Source organism: Mugil cephalus, chromosome 17, assembly GCF_022458985.1.
Source record: "Mugil cephalus isolate CIBA_MC_2020 chromosome 17, CIBA_Mcephalus_1.1, whole genome shotgun sequence".
In the NCBI taxonomy this organism is placed as follows: domain Eukaryota; kingdom Metazoa; phylum Chordata; class Actinopteri; order Mugiliformes; family Mugilidae; genus Mugil; species Mugil cephalus.
Window position 1 is genome coordinate 7563021 of NC_061786.1, and position 16058 is coordinate 7579078.

Genomic DNA, 16058 nt, shown 5'->3' on the forward strand with positions numbered 1-16058 from the left:
TTTAATAGTTATGCGTATTGCTTTGACATTTTAATTGTGCGGTTCTTAATTGGAGCAAAAATGCCGCAAACGCAATTTATTGTAATACTGGAGACACTAATTTAATACTAGACTATTGCTAAATTTTGAATACTACTAATAACTAATGATAATAATAATAATAATAAAATAATAATGATAACCCAGACTGAAGCAATAAAGTTCCAAACACTTTCAATGCTTAAACCCTCAGTACTAGTAATAGAAATAATAATGATAATAATAATTGTCAAACACCATCGTGTTCAGAAAACAAAACCATTAACACTTTAATATAGATTCTGTTCTTGTCACTACAAGAATACACATATACAAGCCATAAATAGGAATTACACAAATGATTGAACAAATCCTGCGAGGCATTTAAATTCATTGAGGAATCCAGTGATGCAGGTGGAGGCTATTTTACAGCAACTTCTTGTTTGTCTTTGGGGTCCATTCCTGAAGCCGACTTCTGAACAGATCTCGTCACATTATCGTTACTTAGTTAATTCATTCATTATTATTATTATTATTATTATCATCATCGTCATCGTCATCATCAACATCCGCTTTCAAAATAATTAGGCTACGAACAAACTCGACAACTAAAACGGTGGGAAACGTCAAAAATATCTGAAATACATATTGTACACAAAGTCTATATTTTTTTTTTTTTTCCGTCGTCTTTACAAATGTACAAATCGAATGGGAAGAAAGTCCACGGCGGGTGCGAGGGGTTTGCAGGAGTTTATGAGGAGTTCATGATTGGCCTGGAATACACGCCTTGGTAGTAGGCTGTGTCGGGTATGGATGAGGAATCCAGGCCGGCTTTCCCCGCCATGGAGCCCATGGAAAGAGCTCCGGCCATGGGGGAGCCGTAGCCGGAGTAATGCATCACCTGCTCGTAAGTCTTTAGGTCCATTTTGTGATGCTGCTGCTCCGAGGACATGAGGTTGTTGATGGAGAAGGGGTGGTTGAAGGAGTAGTGGTGCTCCGGCTTCAGGTGGGCGTCGTGCGCGAGGACAGAGTGGTGCTGAGACATGAGGTGCTGGCCCTGCGACACGGGCGAGGCGGCGGTGTGCTCCGGGCTCAGGGCCTGGCTCGCCTTCATGTCCGACAGGGACCTTTTGTGGTCGCTGGAGGAAGTGTTGGAGTGCGGGGACTCGTTGCCGTTGCAGCTCTCCGAGCTGCTGTTGGAGGAGCCGCCGTCCCCGGGCTTGCGGCCGGAGTCCTTCATGGGCATCTTCTTCTCGCACTTGAAGCGCTTCTGCCTCCTCAGATAGCAGCCGTTCTCAAACATGTTCCCGGAGTCCGGGTGGAGAGTCCAAAAGGAGCCCTTCCCGGGCTTATCCGGCGACCTGGGCACTTTCAGGAAACAGTCATTGAATGACAAAGAGTGGCGGATGGAGTTCTGCCAGCGCTGCTGGTTCTGTCGGTAAAAGGGGAAGAGGTCCATTATCCACTGGTAGATCTCGGCCAGCGTCAGCATCTTGCTGGGAGACTGCTGGATGGCCATGGTGATGAGGGAAATGTAGGAATACGGCGGTTTGGCGTGCGTGTAGCTCCTGCGATAGGTCTTAGGGTCCCTGGACCTGTTGATGTTAGACTGTCCGTATATGGGGCTCATGGCGTTCATGTTGGTGTAGGATGTCAGGGCGTTCATGGACGCGGGCTGCGCGGTCATGGGGCTCATACTGGGGCTCAGGGCTGCGCTCATGGCCGTCATCCCCGCGCCCATGCCGTTCATGGCTCCGGTGCCCGGCGACATGCCGGTCATGGAGGGGCTCATGCCCGTGTTGACGTATGACATGTTCATGGAGTTGGCCGTCATGTTGGCAGTGCTGCTCATGCCGGACATGCTCATGTAGGTATTCATCGAGTTCATTCCCAGGCCCGTGTTCATGTTGCCAACCGAGGTGTAACACTGTCAATGAAGGAAAGAGGCATTCATGAGTTTCATTTGGCACCGGCGTTATAAAGCGAGGAAATAAATGGCACTAATATTACCAAATACGGATATTAGTTATTCTTTAAGTCTGATAAAATCCCATTATTGTTTAATCCAGAACCATTCTCAGAAAATATATTTTTTATTGCGCACCGCCTCGTAAATGCTGAAACGGTTTATTAGGCGTTTGCCTTAGGCGTAAATTCGCTTAAAACACTTTAGATGCACACATTTAATAATAATGTATTTATTCGCGCGATTGTGCCGAATAGTCTGAGCAAATTAATCCGCTAAAACTGTGAAATGTCGGGCGAAATGTTTGCACCCAATTTGACTGTGCTCACAGGGAAATAGCGACTGCAGCACAAATATTTGAATCAGCCTCCCTGAAATCAAACAGTGCAGATGTTTATCGAGAGGAAACGTGACAAAAAAAAAGAGAAAAAAAAGAATCTGTTTTAGCAAAGACACGTATAGACTTATGAAATTATAATCCGAGCGAAAAGTTTCTTCCCCCCTACATGTCAAGCAACTTTGTTAGGATAGCGCGCTGCGTGGAGATGGGGGAGGATTTGGAGGCGCCTCAAGTCAATATTTGATCACAAAGTTAATATTATCTCAGGGCTAATATTGAGTTGTATAAAATGGGATCGGCTTTAGACGGAAAAAAATATATATTTAAGGTACCCACCTCAGGCTCTCCGTAGTAGGTGCTCCAGTCGGTGTGTTCGTGTCCTTCCATTTTAACTGCTCCAAGCATCATGGAGGACTTTCACAAAGCGTCTCCCAGCAGAGGAAAAGCCAAAAAGTCTCTCTAATAGCAGGTGACTGGGGACCACTGGGTGTATTTGGGTCGTCGGTGTGTCCCTTCGTCGAGAACTGGCGCATGTGTGTCTTATGGAGCCAGCCGTGAGACGCGTCTGTCAGTGACTGGAGTTCAAATGACGCTCCGTGCTGCTTGTTAACGCTGTGATATAGCTCTGTGCGCTAGGCAAGCCTCCAATCCCTACTTCTACGCCTTGGGCCCTATTTGAATAATCTCCTCGCACCTAGGCGTGAGACTCCTCAAGCTTCTCCCCCCCTCCACCTCCCCCAATTGTACACCTGCGCCGACTGAAAAGAACAGTTTCATATGAAAAGCTTCATTATAAACTAATCTTATTGTATTTTGGCTGGGGAGGGAGAGGGGAAAAAAGAGGGGGAACTATAAAAAGGAATGTTTGGCGCTCTTCCTTAGTGTGCTCCTTTCATTACGCACATCCTCCAACGTGCTTATCATAATCCATTTTTATTGCGCTGTGTTCGAGGAATTTATTGCCCGAGCCTGCCGGTAATAGTTGATTATTTTACGGAGGAACACGAACATGTTCATCTACCAAGAGAAATGCGCATGAAGGATTGTTTTTAGGCAAATGAACCCATTGATTGAGACAAACATCACACATTTACTGCAAGGGTTGCACATGTTTATATTAAATTGCACATATTCAAAAATCTGCAATATTAACCTGAATAGAACAACGACCTTACAGCTGCAGTGTCTTCATTTCTACTTTATAATTTCCACTTTTTTTATTTTAATTTTATAAAGTGACTTAATGTTTCAGTGACATTATAAACCCTTATTAAACAGTTCCAATCAAAACGCCTTTTCCTCCCGTTACCATTTTCCTCAACTGTTTCTTGATATTTACCCAAGATGTTTAAAGCTGATTTTGTAATGACAGAATGACGGTTTCTGAACGTTTTAATTAGTGTTGAATGTGGCTTCGGAGCGCCCTCTCTCGGCCATTTCCGTCAACTGACTTTGCTGTGTGTGGCACAATGAACTGAGAGATTGTGAAACGTTTTTTAAAAAATCGCTAGAATGTGGGCTCTTCTTTTGCGTTTTGACTCCAAAAAGATGTAAAAAAATAAAATAATGAAGGTGCAATATTAATAATAATAATAATAATAACAATCCCCAACCCCGTCTTTTTATTTGCTGACTCTATCATACGGACTATATAAATCCTAATTGGGCTAATTTATCCATTAGATAGTGTTTTGGTTCCGCTCCTGAACGGCAGAGGTTCACCTTTACGGTTCGCCGCGACAGTAGCTGACTTCTGAGGACCTGGTTTGTCGAGGGGGCCCCTTAAATCTCCGGACCCGTACAGTATTTGTATGACACAAACATCAAGGTGAGGCTGCAGAGCGGTGCCAGCCACGTGTCGGTAGTTGTACATCTATTTGACCGCATATTTACGCAAGAGCATAACTATCAGTATAGAGCCCCATTAGTAAAGGCGAGTAAACCCGTCGTGTTGACGAGGGACTAACACGGTCTGCTTAACTTGGAAATGAGATCATGAGAAAAAGCTGCGTGCGTGTGTGTGTGTGTTTGAGGATTTGGGATTGCACCGGCGGAGAGCTGGAGACGGTCAGACCTGCGCCTTCTCGGCTCCACTCCCTCATTATTTCTAATTAAAATGGCATTAATTTTGACAATAACAAAAGATGTTAAAGCAGACATCCCTCCGACACTCCTACATGGGATTTGTATTATTTTAAGGGCACGTTTGCATCCACGGGTAATGAGTTGCGTTCACATGTATAAAATACTAAACATTTAATATATCAGTTTTGCTCGTATTTAAGGCTGAATCTGTTGCATAAATCTTCTAAAATGGTCCCAAACTGACTCGGACCTCCGTGTGCGCGTGGACCATCGTTACGCAACCATCTCGGGTGCTTTTCAGTGTCAAAAATGTATTTTCCACGCATGTGTGCAGACTTTCCCCGACTGCTTTCTCCAGCATTAATTCTAAAATCAAGTGCACGCAGTCTGAAAACACAAACAATCGATGCAGACTTTTGGATATTTACAGATGCAGAACCCCAGCATTTCTAAAACCGACCCTGACCTGCGTGACATTGTGTTCTTGAATGAGACATGTTGCTAATTCCACGGTTAATCATCAACCTGTCAGAGTCCTCTCACATGGGTGAAGGTCACATTTTGGATTTAGTCAAAAACAAAAACCTCACCTGAGGCCTCCATCCAGTTGCTATAGCACCCTGTGTGGTGTTTTGTATTTATCCTCTGATGTAAGGTGTGTGTGTGTGTGTGAGAGAGAGAAAGATATCTCACAAAAATCCCTCCACAACAGTAATACTGGCGTCATTACTTTTTCACATGAGGCATAAAAAAAAAAAAAATTGGGCAACATCGCTTCTGGGCTATGAGTCTGACTATGTAGAGCTAGAGAACTGTAACATGACTCCTTTATGTCTCTGTTGGGCCTGTCAGTGGAACAAATCCTCCCGAACAAAGCCATTGAAACCAGTTTTGTCCTGCTGATGTGCTATTTTTAATGTGTTACGGTCTCGGTTTTCGAAAGGGGCGTAAATTGTGTGCCCCCACGCCGCAGCTTTCTCAAAGGCTCGTCTCCAAGTTGCGACACTGCAGGAAAATGCACTCTTTATTTACAACAATAGCAACGGGGTCGGCCCCTGCGAATTTGATCAAACCTGCAGCGGTGGTGGTGGCGCTGGAGCCAGCTTTGACTCACTGATCCTTCATGGATGAGTGTCAGGTGATAAGTGAAATGCCACAGCTCCAGATTCACTGCGCTGCGCGCAAGCACAAACAAATGTAAGCCCGTTAGTGAATGACAAAACATTAAGTTGCATTTGTGCTAATGCTGCGAGCCGTAGTGCAAATAAAAGGCTTTTTTCTTTCCTTTTACGTGCAAGAAATGTGTTGTTGTTTTTCACTTTAACCATAAAAACGCCTTTTTGTGTTCTATTATTCCTGACACTAACCCTAAACCGAGCGGCAGCCATATTTATTTAGTCCAAATCTTTTAAACTGAAACGCAGTCAAATGTCAATTTTGATTTATTTCATGTGCAGCATGCAAGTTAAAACATTATTTTTTTAAACTGTTTTCCGCACTCTTCCGGCCGTTGCTTGCAGCGTTCGCTGTGAGTCATTGTGTTCCCTGCTCAGGCTTTCACCTTGTGCATACACGGCACACGAGAGCCGAGCTGCATTCACTTGCACTCGCAAGAATGAGTCAAAACGGGCCGTGCAGCTCACCGTGTTCACGTGAGTTATTGAGTGAATATATGTGTTTATATATGTGTCAGTATATGCAACCGTCCCTGCACCTGCCGCCACATTCATCTCCTTCTTCATCAGTCGGCCTCCGTGAGGAGCGGTGTCAACGTTTCACGCCTCCAGGTGTTGTTCCTTCGCTGCTTGTGACGAGGGAAAAGAGCCACTAAGTGGAGAAAGTTTAATGACTCAGTTAAAGAAGTGTAAGCACAGCACCTAGGCCCTAAAATGATTTCTTGGGTGCAGGATAGGGGAGGTGTGGTGGAGGTGGGGTGGGGGGGCTCTGGGAGAGGGAGGCGGAACACTTGGAACATTCCTTCAAACACCCAGGAGTTGTTGACGGGAACGTGTTAACTTTAAGTTTCAGCTTTCAAAGTAAGGATTTTTTTTCTTTTTTTCCTCCAACCGAAATTCAAAGATCCACTTAAGAATGTGCCCTTTTCGTGCCCTTTGTGCCAAGCCACACAAAACAGCACGGGGCGAAAGGTTAAGCGCGTAATTCGTCAAAATAAAATTAATAACCGGAGTTTTCCTCTTGGAAAGTGTCGGAGGGAAAAAAAAAAAAATGTTTGCTGCCAACTTGCCTGTGGTGACAGTAAACATTCCAGAGCCGGGCTGGAGTTTGGACTTGCCATTATCTGCCACAGCTGTGACAACGCCTGTTGGCTGCAGGTTTGTGGCTGGCCACACTGTGTTTACCTGGAAATGAATCTGAAAAGCGGCCGGGACTGGGAAGGCACACAAGCCGGCTAAATAAAAACCATTGCGACGGGATGCGGTGGGAGGGAGTCCAAAGTTATTGCGCTGGCCCCCGGCGGGTCGGGGCGCAAACACAGGCGTAAACGCGCTAAGGATATCCTCAAACACGCACCTTTTGATATTGAGAGGAATGCGGGCGAGGAATGCCATTCGATATGTTTTATGTTGACTGTATCCAGGCCGGTGCGGATTCAATACTCGTCCCTTGTCATGTTAAAGGATCCTGTGTTGACCGCTGCCCTTCATTTATCAAACAAGGTGACAGTTTATCTATTGGACCACAGGGGTAGAGAGAGAGGAAGGTGGAATCCAGAGAGATGTGCGGATCAGATGACGCTAAAGAATGCATTGGTCTAAAACATTTTGAGGTATCATGTTGCAATTTATGAGCAAATGCACAAAAAAAATAAAAAATACTAGTGCTTTATAACCAGCCACCTATAAGCTGCCTTCACAGATAATAACATTTTCTAGAAAAGGGTTGTAGATAATATCTGTGCACTATTGTGTGAAAGGAGAAAGGATAATTCTTTGTAACATAGAGTCCCAGATGTTGGAGTGTTAATGGCTCCGAATAATAATGATTTATTAAAATGTCCTGTTTAAGGCATTTTAGAAGGGGCACCCCGTGATGAAACAATCCTTATTTTTATGTATAATAGTAATTTGTGTAATAAAATAATTGAATACATATCATAATATATAATATTACATACACGTGCATCCTGACTCCTTGAAACGTCTGAACTTTCTAAGAAACGTGGCCGGGATGTGTATTAGAGCCGGAAGATTTAATATCACCAAATCAGCACATTGTTATTCATTAGTGGACCAACTGCAGAGTCAATACACATTTAATCACAGACTGGAGGCAATTAAAACGGGAGGGGGGCCGCTGGTGCTATGTTAATTGGAGTGCCAGGCTCCCATGGGAAGCGCCGTGGCTAAATATCACTACGATCGAGCCCGCGGGATAATCCGCGTCGGGCTATTGGTGTTCACACGCGGCGGCCGCCGCCGCGCTGTCACATCCCCAGTCAGCGTGGACGAGAGGGCAAACCTGGCCTCGTGATTAAAAAAAAAAAAGAAAGAGAAGAAGAAGTTGCGTGTCGGTAATGGACTTTTTGATCCGAGGCACCTCGAAGGACGAGTCCAAGCCGGTGGCATCGTTTCTGTGACAGTCAAATTAGCTCATCAGTGTTTTTGGGTTTTTTTTGTTTTTTTTAATCTGTTTAATGTGGGTTTGATGCGAATGATGCGAAAGCACAGCGACGCTCGGCCTCCTTAAATCTACCGAACTGAAGCCAGTGCTGAGAGGCCTCTTGAGAAAACATGCACACACTCTCTCACACACACACACACATCTCTACATCTGAGTGGTCCATTTCCTTTTTCCATCAATCACTCAGTCAGCCGGCGAGTGAGGTTCATATCTGCCGCCGTCTTATCTGTATTCCGGGCTGATGGGGAAATTCGAGTTTGGGATTACCTCTGACTACTGACCCGAACCCATCTCAGACAACCGGCCAACCCCGTGCTTCCATTATCCTCCGCTTCAAAGCGCCACACAATAAAAACAAAACCCTTTTCTCTCCGAGCTGAGAGGAGAACCGCTGCCGGCATATCTAAAACCCCGAGCGTGGCCGTCCTTGTTTTGCATACGCGAGGATGTAAATGAAAAGCTGATAGAGGAGAATTTATATCTGCCCTGCATTAGAGGAGAGCTGATATCTTTGGCTGCCGTCTACCGGCTAGCTGGTCGTCTCCTTCCTGTAAGGACTGGGGGCCCCATCCATATGCAGATGGCTAATTTGTAGTGTTTACAGAGGAGCACAGAGGGGGCCGACAACTCATGAAGAGGGCTGAAAAGAGGCTGCCTACGTGTCACCCCAGGAGTCCGCTGTTAAAAACCCGCCCCGCCAGAGCTACAACATAAGTGCCCAATCTGTGTTTGCTTACCCGCGGACACCGATGGCCGAGTCCTGGCCCGGGGCCCATAAATTGTGCCTCTTTTTTTTTTTTTTTTTTTTACAGGTCCTGACAGCTAACAGGCTATTGGGAACAGGGGCCCAATGACACAGCCACTCAACAGATTAGCACCTCATCAGCCTCCTGCAGCTTTTAACAAATACGGCCCCTGCCTCCTTCAAGGCACAATGGGGCGGCCACCGCTGAACAGCCCCCCGGCAGGAGAGCCCCCTCCCTCTCCCAGCCGCAAAACTTCCTGGCCTGGTCTTTCTCTGGGCCACAGCTGCGCCGAGAGGGCCTTCCCCAGTCCCTCGGCCCACCCCGACCCCAATTGGCAAGATGTGTGTGTTTCAGGTGAGCAAATATTGCCACTTGCCTGAGAGTTCAATGGCCGTCCCTTTCTGAGGGAAGGTTGGTTGGGGGTTGCGTATTGCGCCGGCCTGCTTCGCAACAGGGGTGCATGTGGCCTCGCACAGCAACCGGTCCACGGGACGGGTCGGGGGGGAATTCTCCGGGCACAGCTGGAGTCGGCAAATCAAACATACCTACGCAGCTCATCTGCATTTTCCCAGACGAGGAGAGCGTTCCCAGCTTTCATTTCCTCCCTCCGCAGCTTTTTACAACAAAGCAATGACCCGATGCCCCTCGCGAGCCGCCACACACGGAGCCCTGACGCGCGCTCCCGCAATACACGAGCCCGCAACTCCGATGACGTGGGAGCGCCCTGCTAAAGCGTTATTATCTTTTCAGGGACTAAAAAAATGAACAAACAAATCTGCAGTGATTCAGGCCGTTTAGGTGCAAGGTAAACACTCGAGGGAATAGAGGGTTGATCTTTGCGGCCACTTGTGATGTTTTTGGACATCTTTGTCTCCAATACGCACACGCTCAAGGCATGCGCGTCCTGTTTGGTCACATTCATTTGTCACTCAGGTCTTAATGTGGTGGGCCAAAAAAAAAAAAGGGAAGGGAAGGGAAAGTGCCTTGTGTGCCGAGAGATTGTATAAGAGATTTTGGGTTGAGTGTTTCTTGGGCGTGTTGCCTTTCGTCAAGGACACAAAACGGCGTGTCAGTCGCGGAGAGTTATGTGGAGAGGGCGCATGACCGATAAAGCGAGAGCAACGTGACGGCGAGAACGGCACTCGCTGAGTGACGGTTTACTGCCCGAGGGACGCCATTGTGCGGTAGGAGTGAACGCCGCGCCGAGCCCTCGGATAAAGGCCGGGACCGCTGGCAAAGAGGGACTGGGCCGGCCAAGGTGTGTTGTTGGGAAAATTCTCAATAAAGTTTGTCTAAAGCAAAGGCTGGAGGCCCGTGGCTGCAGCCAGCTGTGCACCGGGTCAGAAGATGATGTGTCAGCACGCACCGAGGACCACCTTGATCACCCCTGGAAGTCAAACAGAAGTGTGGGTAGCCGCGTCCTGGGAGGCCTCCTCTGCCATCACAGTGAAATGGAACTGGCCCTGAAAGCAAACAAGATCTCTCCCCATTTCTCTCCCCCTCCCTCCGCCTCCCCAGGCCCAGACCGACCCCGTCTGGGTGATGGGTTTTTCTGTTGTTCTGTTTGTTTGCTTGTTTGGTCTGGAGCCCATGGATACCCGGCATGGAGCAGAGAGGAGAAGTGGAGGAGAATAGAGGAGAGGTGGATGTGGATGAGGGCGGATGGGGAGGGAGGGGATTGGGGTGGGGTGGGGGGGCTGAGGATGCGTAACATGCAGACCTCCCCTTGAGGTGACGAGAGACCTGCCGAGAAGCCACCAGGAAAAACTGCTCAACAAATACGCAATACACACAGACCCCAGGATCAGGGGCAACAGATACACATGGCTGTTCTTGATCTTTCCACAGATGCTATTCCTGACATCCTGTAGCTTCACATATAAATGAGCCTTTTCATGCGACTCTCTGAGATTCAGCCGTTTGCCCAGGTCATTTCTACGCAGCGCGGACTTTAACGCTCGTGACTTGATGGTAACATTTGTGGGAAGAATGATTATTTATATGTATGTCAGGGTTACCAGATGCAGTTTTTCCAGAAATCTCCTTCAACTAACTGTGGCGTTACAGTTTCAAAGGATTAACCAACAAAGAGTGACACCTTCTGGCAGGAAAGAGAACTGCCGTCATTGGATGTCAGCCGTGTCCCCACATGACATTCGTTGAAGGAGGGCGGCCCTTTTCCTCCATTCTGATTCGCTATACGCGTGACATCATAGGCTATACGTGTTTCACAGTGGATGACCCGTGCTATTATGGGTTATAAATTGACCTCTGTGCATAAACGGTACGGCCAGAAGATCCCCTAGAGGAAATACTGTCTGTGGTTTTTCCCCACTTAAGTTCAGCAGCTTAGTTTTAATTCTTAACACCACTTCCCCCGAACTAAAAGAGTAACGTAGCCACAATGTGAAAAACTCCAGACTGTCTGAGTTACAGAGAGTGGTTAACGTTTGAACTAGATGTGATATCAAGAAATGACTGAGATTGAAGTAGAGCGTGATGATGTTTAACGGAGGTCACACTAAATCTGTCCTTACAAGGAGAAAACATGGGCGACTGGAACCCTTGCACCTCTGGTCCGGCCAGAGGAGGGAGACATTGCATCTGCTTTTGTCTCGTTCGCTTCTTTACACACTGTGTGATTATCAGCAGGAAGAAAGAAAAAAAAAAGGGTTTATCGCTGGCCGTTCAAAGACCAAACTCGGTGCTGTTGTATTTAGGCCTGTTCAGTGAGTCAGTGTCTCCCCAGCTGAGGTTAATGGGGTCATGTGGACTGGAGGAGAAGTCCACATCTTGAAATCGTTTAAGCTAACAGATAGAGGAGAGTATCGAGTATCTCTTCCGGGAGGAAAAAAAAAAAAAAAAGATACCACTGCAGTAAGGTTGGTCATGATTGCTACCAGTGGTCAGTTGGTATCGAGAGAAGCTCACATCAAACACGTGTCTGAATTAATACCAGCTGTCTGCTCGTTGTAGTACTTCACGGTGAACCGTCCCCCTCAAACAATAGGTCCGTTCAGAAATGCAGCGGAGGAATAACGAGACATGTCATTTTTACGCTCGATTCAAACGCACGTTTGATAATTGAAGGGAGTCTGCGTTTATCATGAGGGATTTCAAAGGCTTCCACGAACCCCCCGCGTCACCACCACCCTCTTTAACTAGGTCATTACCCGCTAGTGGTGAGCGACTGGCTCTGTGTGGTGCAACAATCACATCCAGCTGCTGAGAATGGGATCTGACATACGCGACCGCTACACACACACACACACACACACACACACACGCACACGCACACACACACACGCACACACACACGCACACACACACGCGACAAGCCGGGGCTGCATATACACACAAACTTTCTGTTTTTTATCGTGGAGCCCTTGTTAGGTGAAGGGTGGTGAATACGTGTGTAGGTCTGGAGCATGGACACAAAGATCTGAAGCTTTAAGACGTCTGTTTACGGCTTTTATTCCATTGGTATGTACGGAAATATACAAAACACTGACACCTGCCAATCCAGCGGCAACAGAGACAGGAAATGGACAACAGGAAACAGGAACATACTCCCAAAACACACCAACGGGGCAAAACGACAAGACTGTAGTAATATAAACTCCCATGTGAATCAAATTGCCAATATACCCGGTTTGTACTTCCTCCACTCTAGGCAGAAGAGATGCTGAAGAAAATCATTTTGTTCTGTGTAAAATCTCACATTCAAAAAAAGGGAACACGTGATGTTATGAGAGTCCATAGCTTGTTTTAGCTCACGTCGAGCAGGCTCCATTTCCCCGCAGCTCAGGGTTATGGTCCTCGCAAGAAATTCACAACTACAACAAAGGAAAAAGAGTCTGGAAACACTGAAATGAAGACGTTTTATTTGGTCAGGGCCTCTTGGTTCCTTCTCCAGGGAAAGTCGATCCAACTCCCACACTACAAGCTGCCACTACACTCTGACGACATCCGTGACAGGGAAGCTCATACTGTGTGATTGTCACACTTGACCGCTTTGCACCTTACGCTGAATCTGCAAAAGCGAGTTTGCTTTCTGTAGCAGCGAATAGTGTTTCTATTCAATTGCTATGTTCGGTAGTAACATAGTGCAAACACCTACCACAGTTACTTTAAAAAAAAAAAAAACAACAACATACAAATACATGTGATAGTTCCAGTTTCATGTCAAAGGACAGTCTCACAAATAGTTCAGAGATGAGAACAAACTCGTGTTCAATTCTCAGGCTGTAAATCCCTTGTGAAAAGTGCCCTTTACTCCTGGTGTAAGCTTTTCTCTGTGGCTGACCTCCTCTCTTACATCAAGAACATAGCCATTATTACTCAAAGTTGTCCAAAACCGTGTGTGCATTTAACATTAATCGTTATCAGGTTCAACTTGTGGATTTTGGCTGCAAACGTGAACCAAAAATTGAGCAAATCCATGGAATGTTTTCATACTGTAGAGAAAGAGAGAGAGAACCCTCCTTTCTCCAAACAGTTCCTTAATGCATTTCTGTGGCACGCATCTCCACCTGCTTGTAGCAGTGCATCACGCTACAAATTCTGTTGGGGTTTTTCCCACTTTTATAGCCAGTGGAGAGTAATACTCCACCCGATTGGCTTCTTTGTTTCCACAACAAACAGTTCTGAAGGGAAATACCTGCTGCTCCCAAAGCTTCATGCAAAAAGTCCCCGTGACAGTCCCTGTCCTCAATACATGTCATGTAATAAGTCCCCCGTGCCACTAGGGGTCCTCTTCCATGTCATCCAGGTTGGGAGCCATGATGAAATGTTTGGGGTAAACGAGGCTGTGCTCGTCCGCGTACTCCTCCCAGCGCGCGTCGTCGCTCTCGTGGGTGATGTAGCGCTCTCCCCGCCGCGTCTCAAACTCCCGCAGGTCGAGCCACGTCTGATAGTCCTGAGGAAAACAAGCATTTTCTTTCATCAACACGTCGTCCTCATCAGTGGGACACTGACATGAGAGGCATGTGAACTCTTGGCATTTATGTTTGGCATGACTTTTTCTCTCTTTGTGGATGTAAACACAACAGTCGCTCACGCTGATGTTCCAGCCCGTTGTTCTAAGAATGAGAATGATAAGCATGTAAACATAGGCACGGTTTCCAGCTAAGTCATGTTGGATGTGTAGATATTAGTTGGGTATTGGGAGCATTCGTATCCATTCAGTTGTGTCTTTTCCGTTAATAGTCCGCTCAGTGTGTGTTAGACACAAAAACACTAGTCAGTAGTTAGCAAAGCTGGTGATGCCCGAATGAGAAAACCCTCACATTCCTGGTAGGAAGGAGAAACATGGCCACTTTAAAACATCTTAAAAGGTTTTTTGGATAAGCATCGCTATCATAGTGCCAAACTATTCTGAAAGGTGGTTGAATGGATAGAAGTAGTGGAAAGTTTTGATGTGAAGAAGCAGACTAACAAGAGAAACTAAATATACATATTTAGTTTCTCTTGTTATTCTGCTTCTATATGATGCAATCATATTCATATCCACAGCCTTGTAAACAACTAAATATTATCTTTTCTTTAGAGTGAGGATAAAAACAGAACATGAAGATGGTGAATGGACTATATTATATGCTGAGTCTTGTGGAGACAGTTCCTGTTTGTGCTGTAAAACTCTCACATGAAAACTCTCTGTGGCTCTTGAATGAAACGTCTTTAGTTCACGGGTTCAGAAGTGAAAGTTTTACTTGGATGAGCGACCAAACACCTTCAAGAAACTCTACAAGTTGAGTTGCCCTTGGTTTCAGCTTTTACACAGACATGACAAGATTGAGCTTTCAGAAAGAGTGTGACTAAAAACTCAATTTCAAAAAGAAGAATGTGTCACCTGTAACCACGGGTGGCTGAGACACTTGTCCACGCTGTACCTCTTCCTCATCTTGACTTGGAGGAGATTGTTGATGAGATCGGTGGCTGTGAGGGAGGGAAAACGATAATGAGCAGACGGTATCGCAAACTAAACCTGAAGCCACATCATCTCCTGCTAACTGCATACAGTGCAGAGGCAGGACATGAAACAACTAAAGATGGCAACAGGACCAATAAAAACACAAATCAGGCCCGTTGGGACAGTTGGGTAAAACTGAAAGTGATTCATCACAACCGCAGACAAAGAAATGTCAGCTGAAAGTTCACATCACTCAGAAGTGTAGGTGGGGAGGACGCTCCTGTCTAAATATCAAGTTGACATCAAAGCACAGATGCAACCAGGTCAAAGACGACGCAGACTAAAGGTGAAACCTGGCTAGAAACTAATCAGACATATTATTTGTCTTCCTACCCTCTGCAGAGATGTCCTTCCAGGGTGTCGGGGGGTACATGAAGGCAGCATTCTGGATCTGGTCGTTAATGTCCTCGTCCTCGTTGAAAGGGAAGGTCCCGCTCAAGCTGACGTACACGATGACTCCCACCGACCACATGTCTAAGGAGCGGTTGTAGCCTTTGCTGCGCAGCACCTCCGGAGCCAGGTAAGCCGGAGTGCCCACCACAGACCGCCGGAAGGACTTCTCGCCAATGATACGAGCGAAGCCGAAGTCGCACAGCTTTACCTGGAAGAAAGCCGAGAAGCGCGATCAGCAAATGCACACGTGCGTAAAGGCAAAAACAAAAAGAGAAATACACAATTTTTTGTTTGTACCTGAGGAAAAGGCTCAGCTGAGGCCAGCAGTACATTCTCAGGCTTCAAGTCACAGTGAACAATGTTTTTGAAGTGCAGATGTCTCAAGGCCACCAGGATCTGTTGCAAACACAAGTCCCATAATCACAGACTTAGCTAAAAAAATCCAGATGACAAAATTGTAAACTCCTGTGTCTAAAAGTTTTAATGTATGGAGCGTATGGTATAAACAAAGAGCTGTTTGTATAATGTATGCCGTGGAACCTCTGGTGTGGCCATATGGAAAGAAATAGTAGCAATATAAGCACACTAATGCCCTTAAATACTTCCATCTTGACCAGTACCTTCACATAAAGACATATGATCTCATCTCATCATCTCATCTATATTCACGAGGCCTGGCGTAAGCTAGCGCTGCACGCATGTCTGGCTATGGCCCTGTACCAAAACCACCGTGGGCCTGGCTCTCCTATCCTGACCCCGCGTTTGACAGAAGTCCTCCCTGCCACATCAGAGCCAGGCCCACCGCAGCTAATGGGGCTGTTGTTAATGGCCCCGCTCCCGTTTGGGACCAGGCATCCACCGAGGCCCAGGGGCCCTGCTGCTCCTCTAATCAGGCCG

The 16058-nt window shown here is 46.5% G+C and overlaps 2 protein-coding genes across 5 annotated transcripts in view; both read right to left on the reverse strand.

Moving 5' to 3' along the window:
• Positions 1-283: 283 nt before the first annotated feature.
• On the reverse strand, positions 284-2950 carry foxa2 (forkhead box A2). The gene is made up of 2 exons (XM_047610321.1): positions 2661-2950; positions 284-1945 (listed from the first exon to the last, which is right to left on the reverse strand). The coding sequence occupies exons 1-2, from the start codon at positions 2730-2732 to the stop codon at positions 770-772; spliced, it is 1248 nt and encodes a 415-aa protein (XP_047466277.1). The 5' UTR covers positions 2733-2950; the 3' UTR covers positions 284-769.
• Positions 2951-12255: 9305 nt separating this feature from the next.
• prkd3 (protein kinase D3) overlaps positions 12256-16058 on the reverse strand; it is a 36787-nt gene continuing 32984 nt past the window's right edge. For all 4 annotated transcript variants that reach the window (XM_047611453.1, XM_047611451.1, XM_047611452.1 and 1 more), the window contains exons 16-19: positions 15459-15557; positions 15102-15369; positions 14649-14734; positions 12256-13715 (exon numbers count right to left, since the gene is read on the reverse strand). In XM_047611453.1, the coding sequence (XP_047467409.1) occupies positions 13542-13715; positions 14649-14734; positions 15102-15369; positions 15459-15557 (627 nt within the window). In that variant the 3' untranslated portion in view covers positions 12256-13541. The remainder of the gene's footprint in view (positions 13716-14648; positions 14735-15101; positions 15370-15458; positions 15558-16058) is intronic.

What these genes read in the sequence shown, in the direction of transcription:
- foxa2 (XM_047610321.1), bottom strand. Translation starts at nt 2,732, where the DNA reads ATGATGCTTGGAGCAGTTAAAATGGAAGGACACGAACACACCGACTGG. An exon ending in CCTACTACGGAGAGCCTGAG is followed by an intron (nt 1,946 to 2,660) that starts GTGGGTACCTTA and finishes CTTCATTGACAG; the next exon opens with TGTTACACCTCGGTTGGCAA.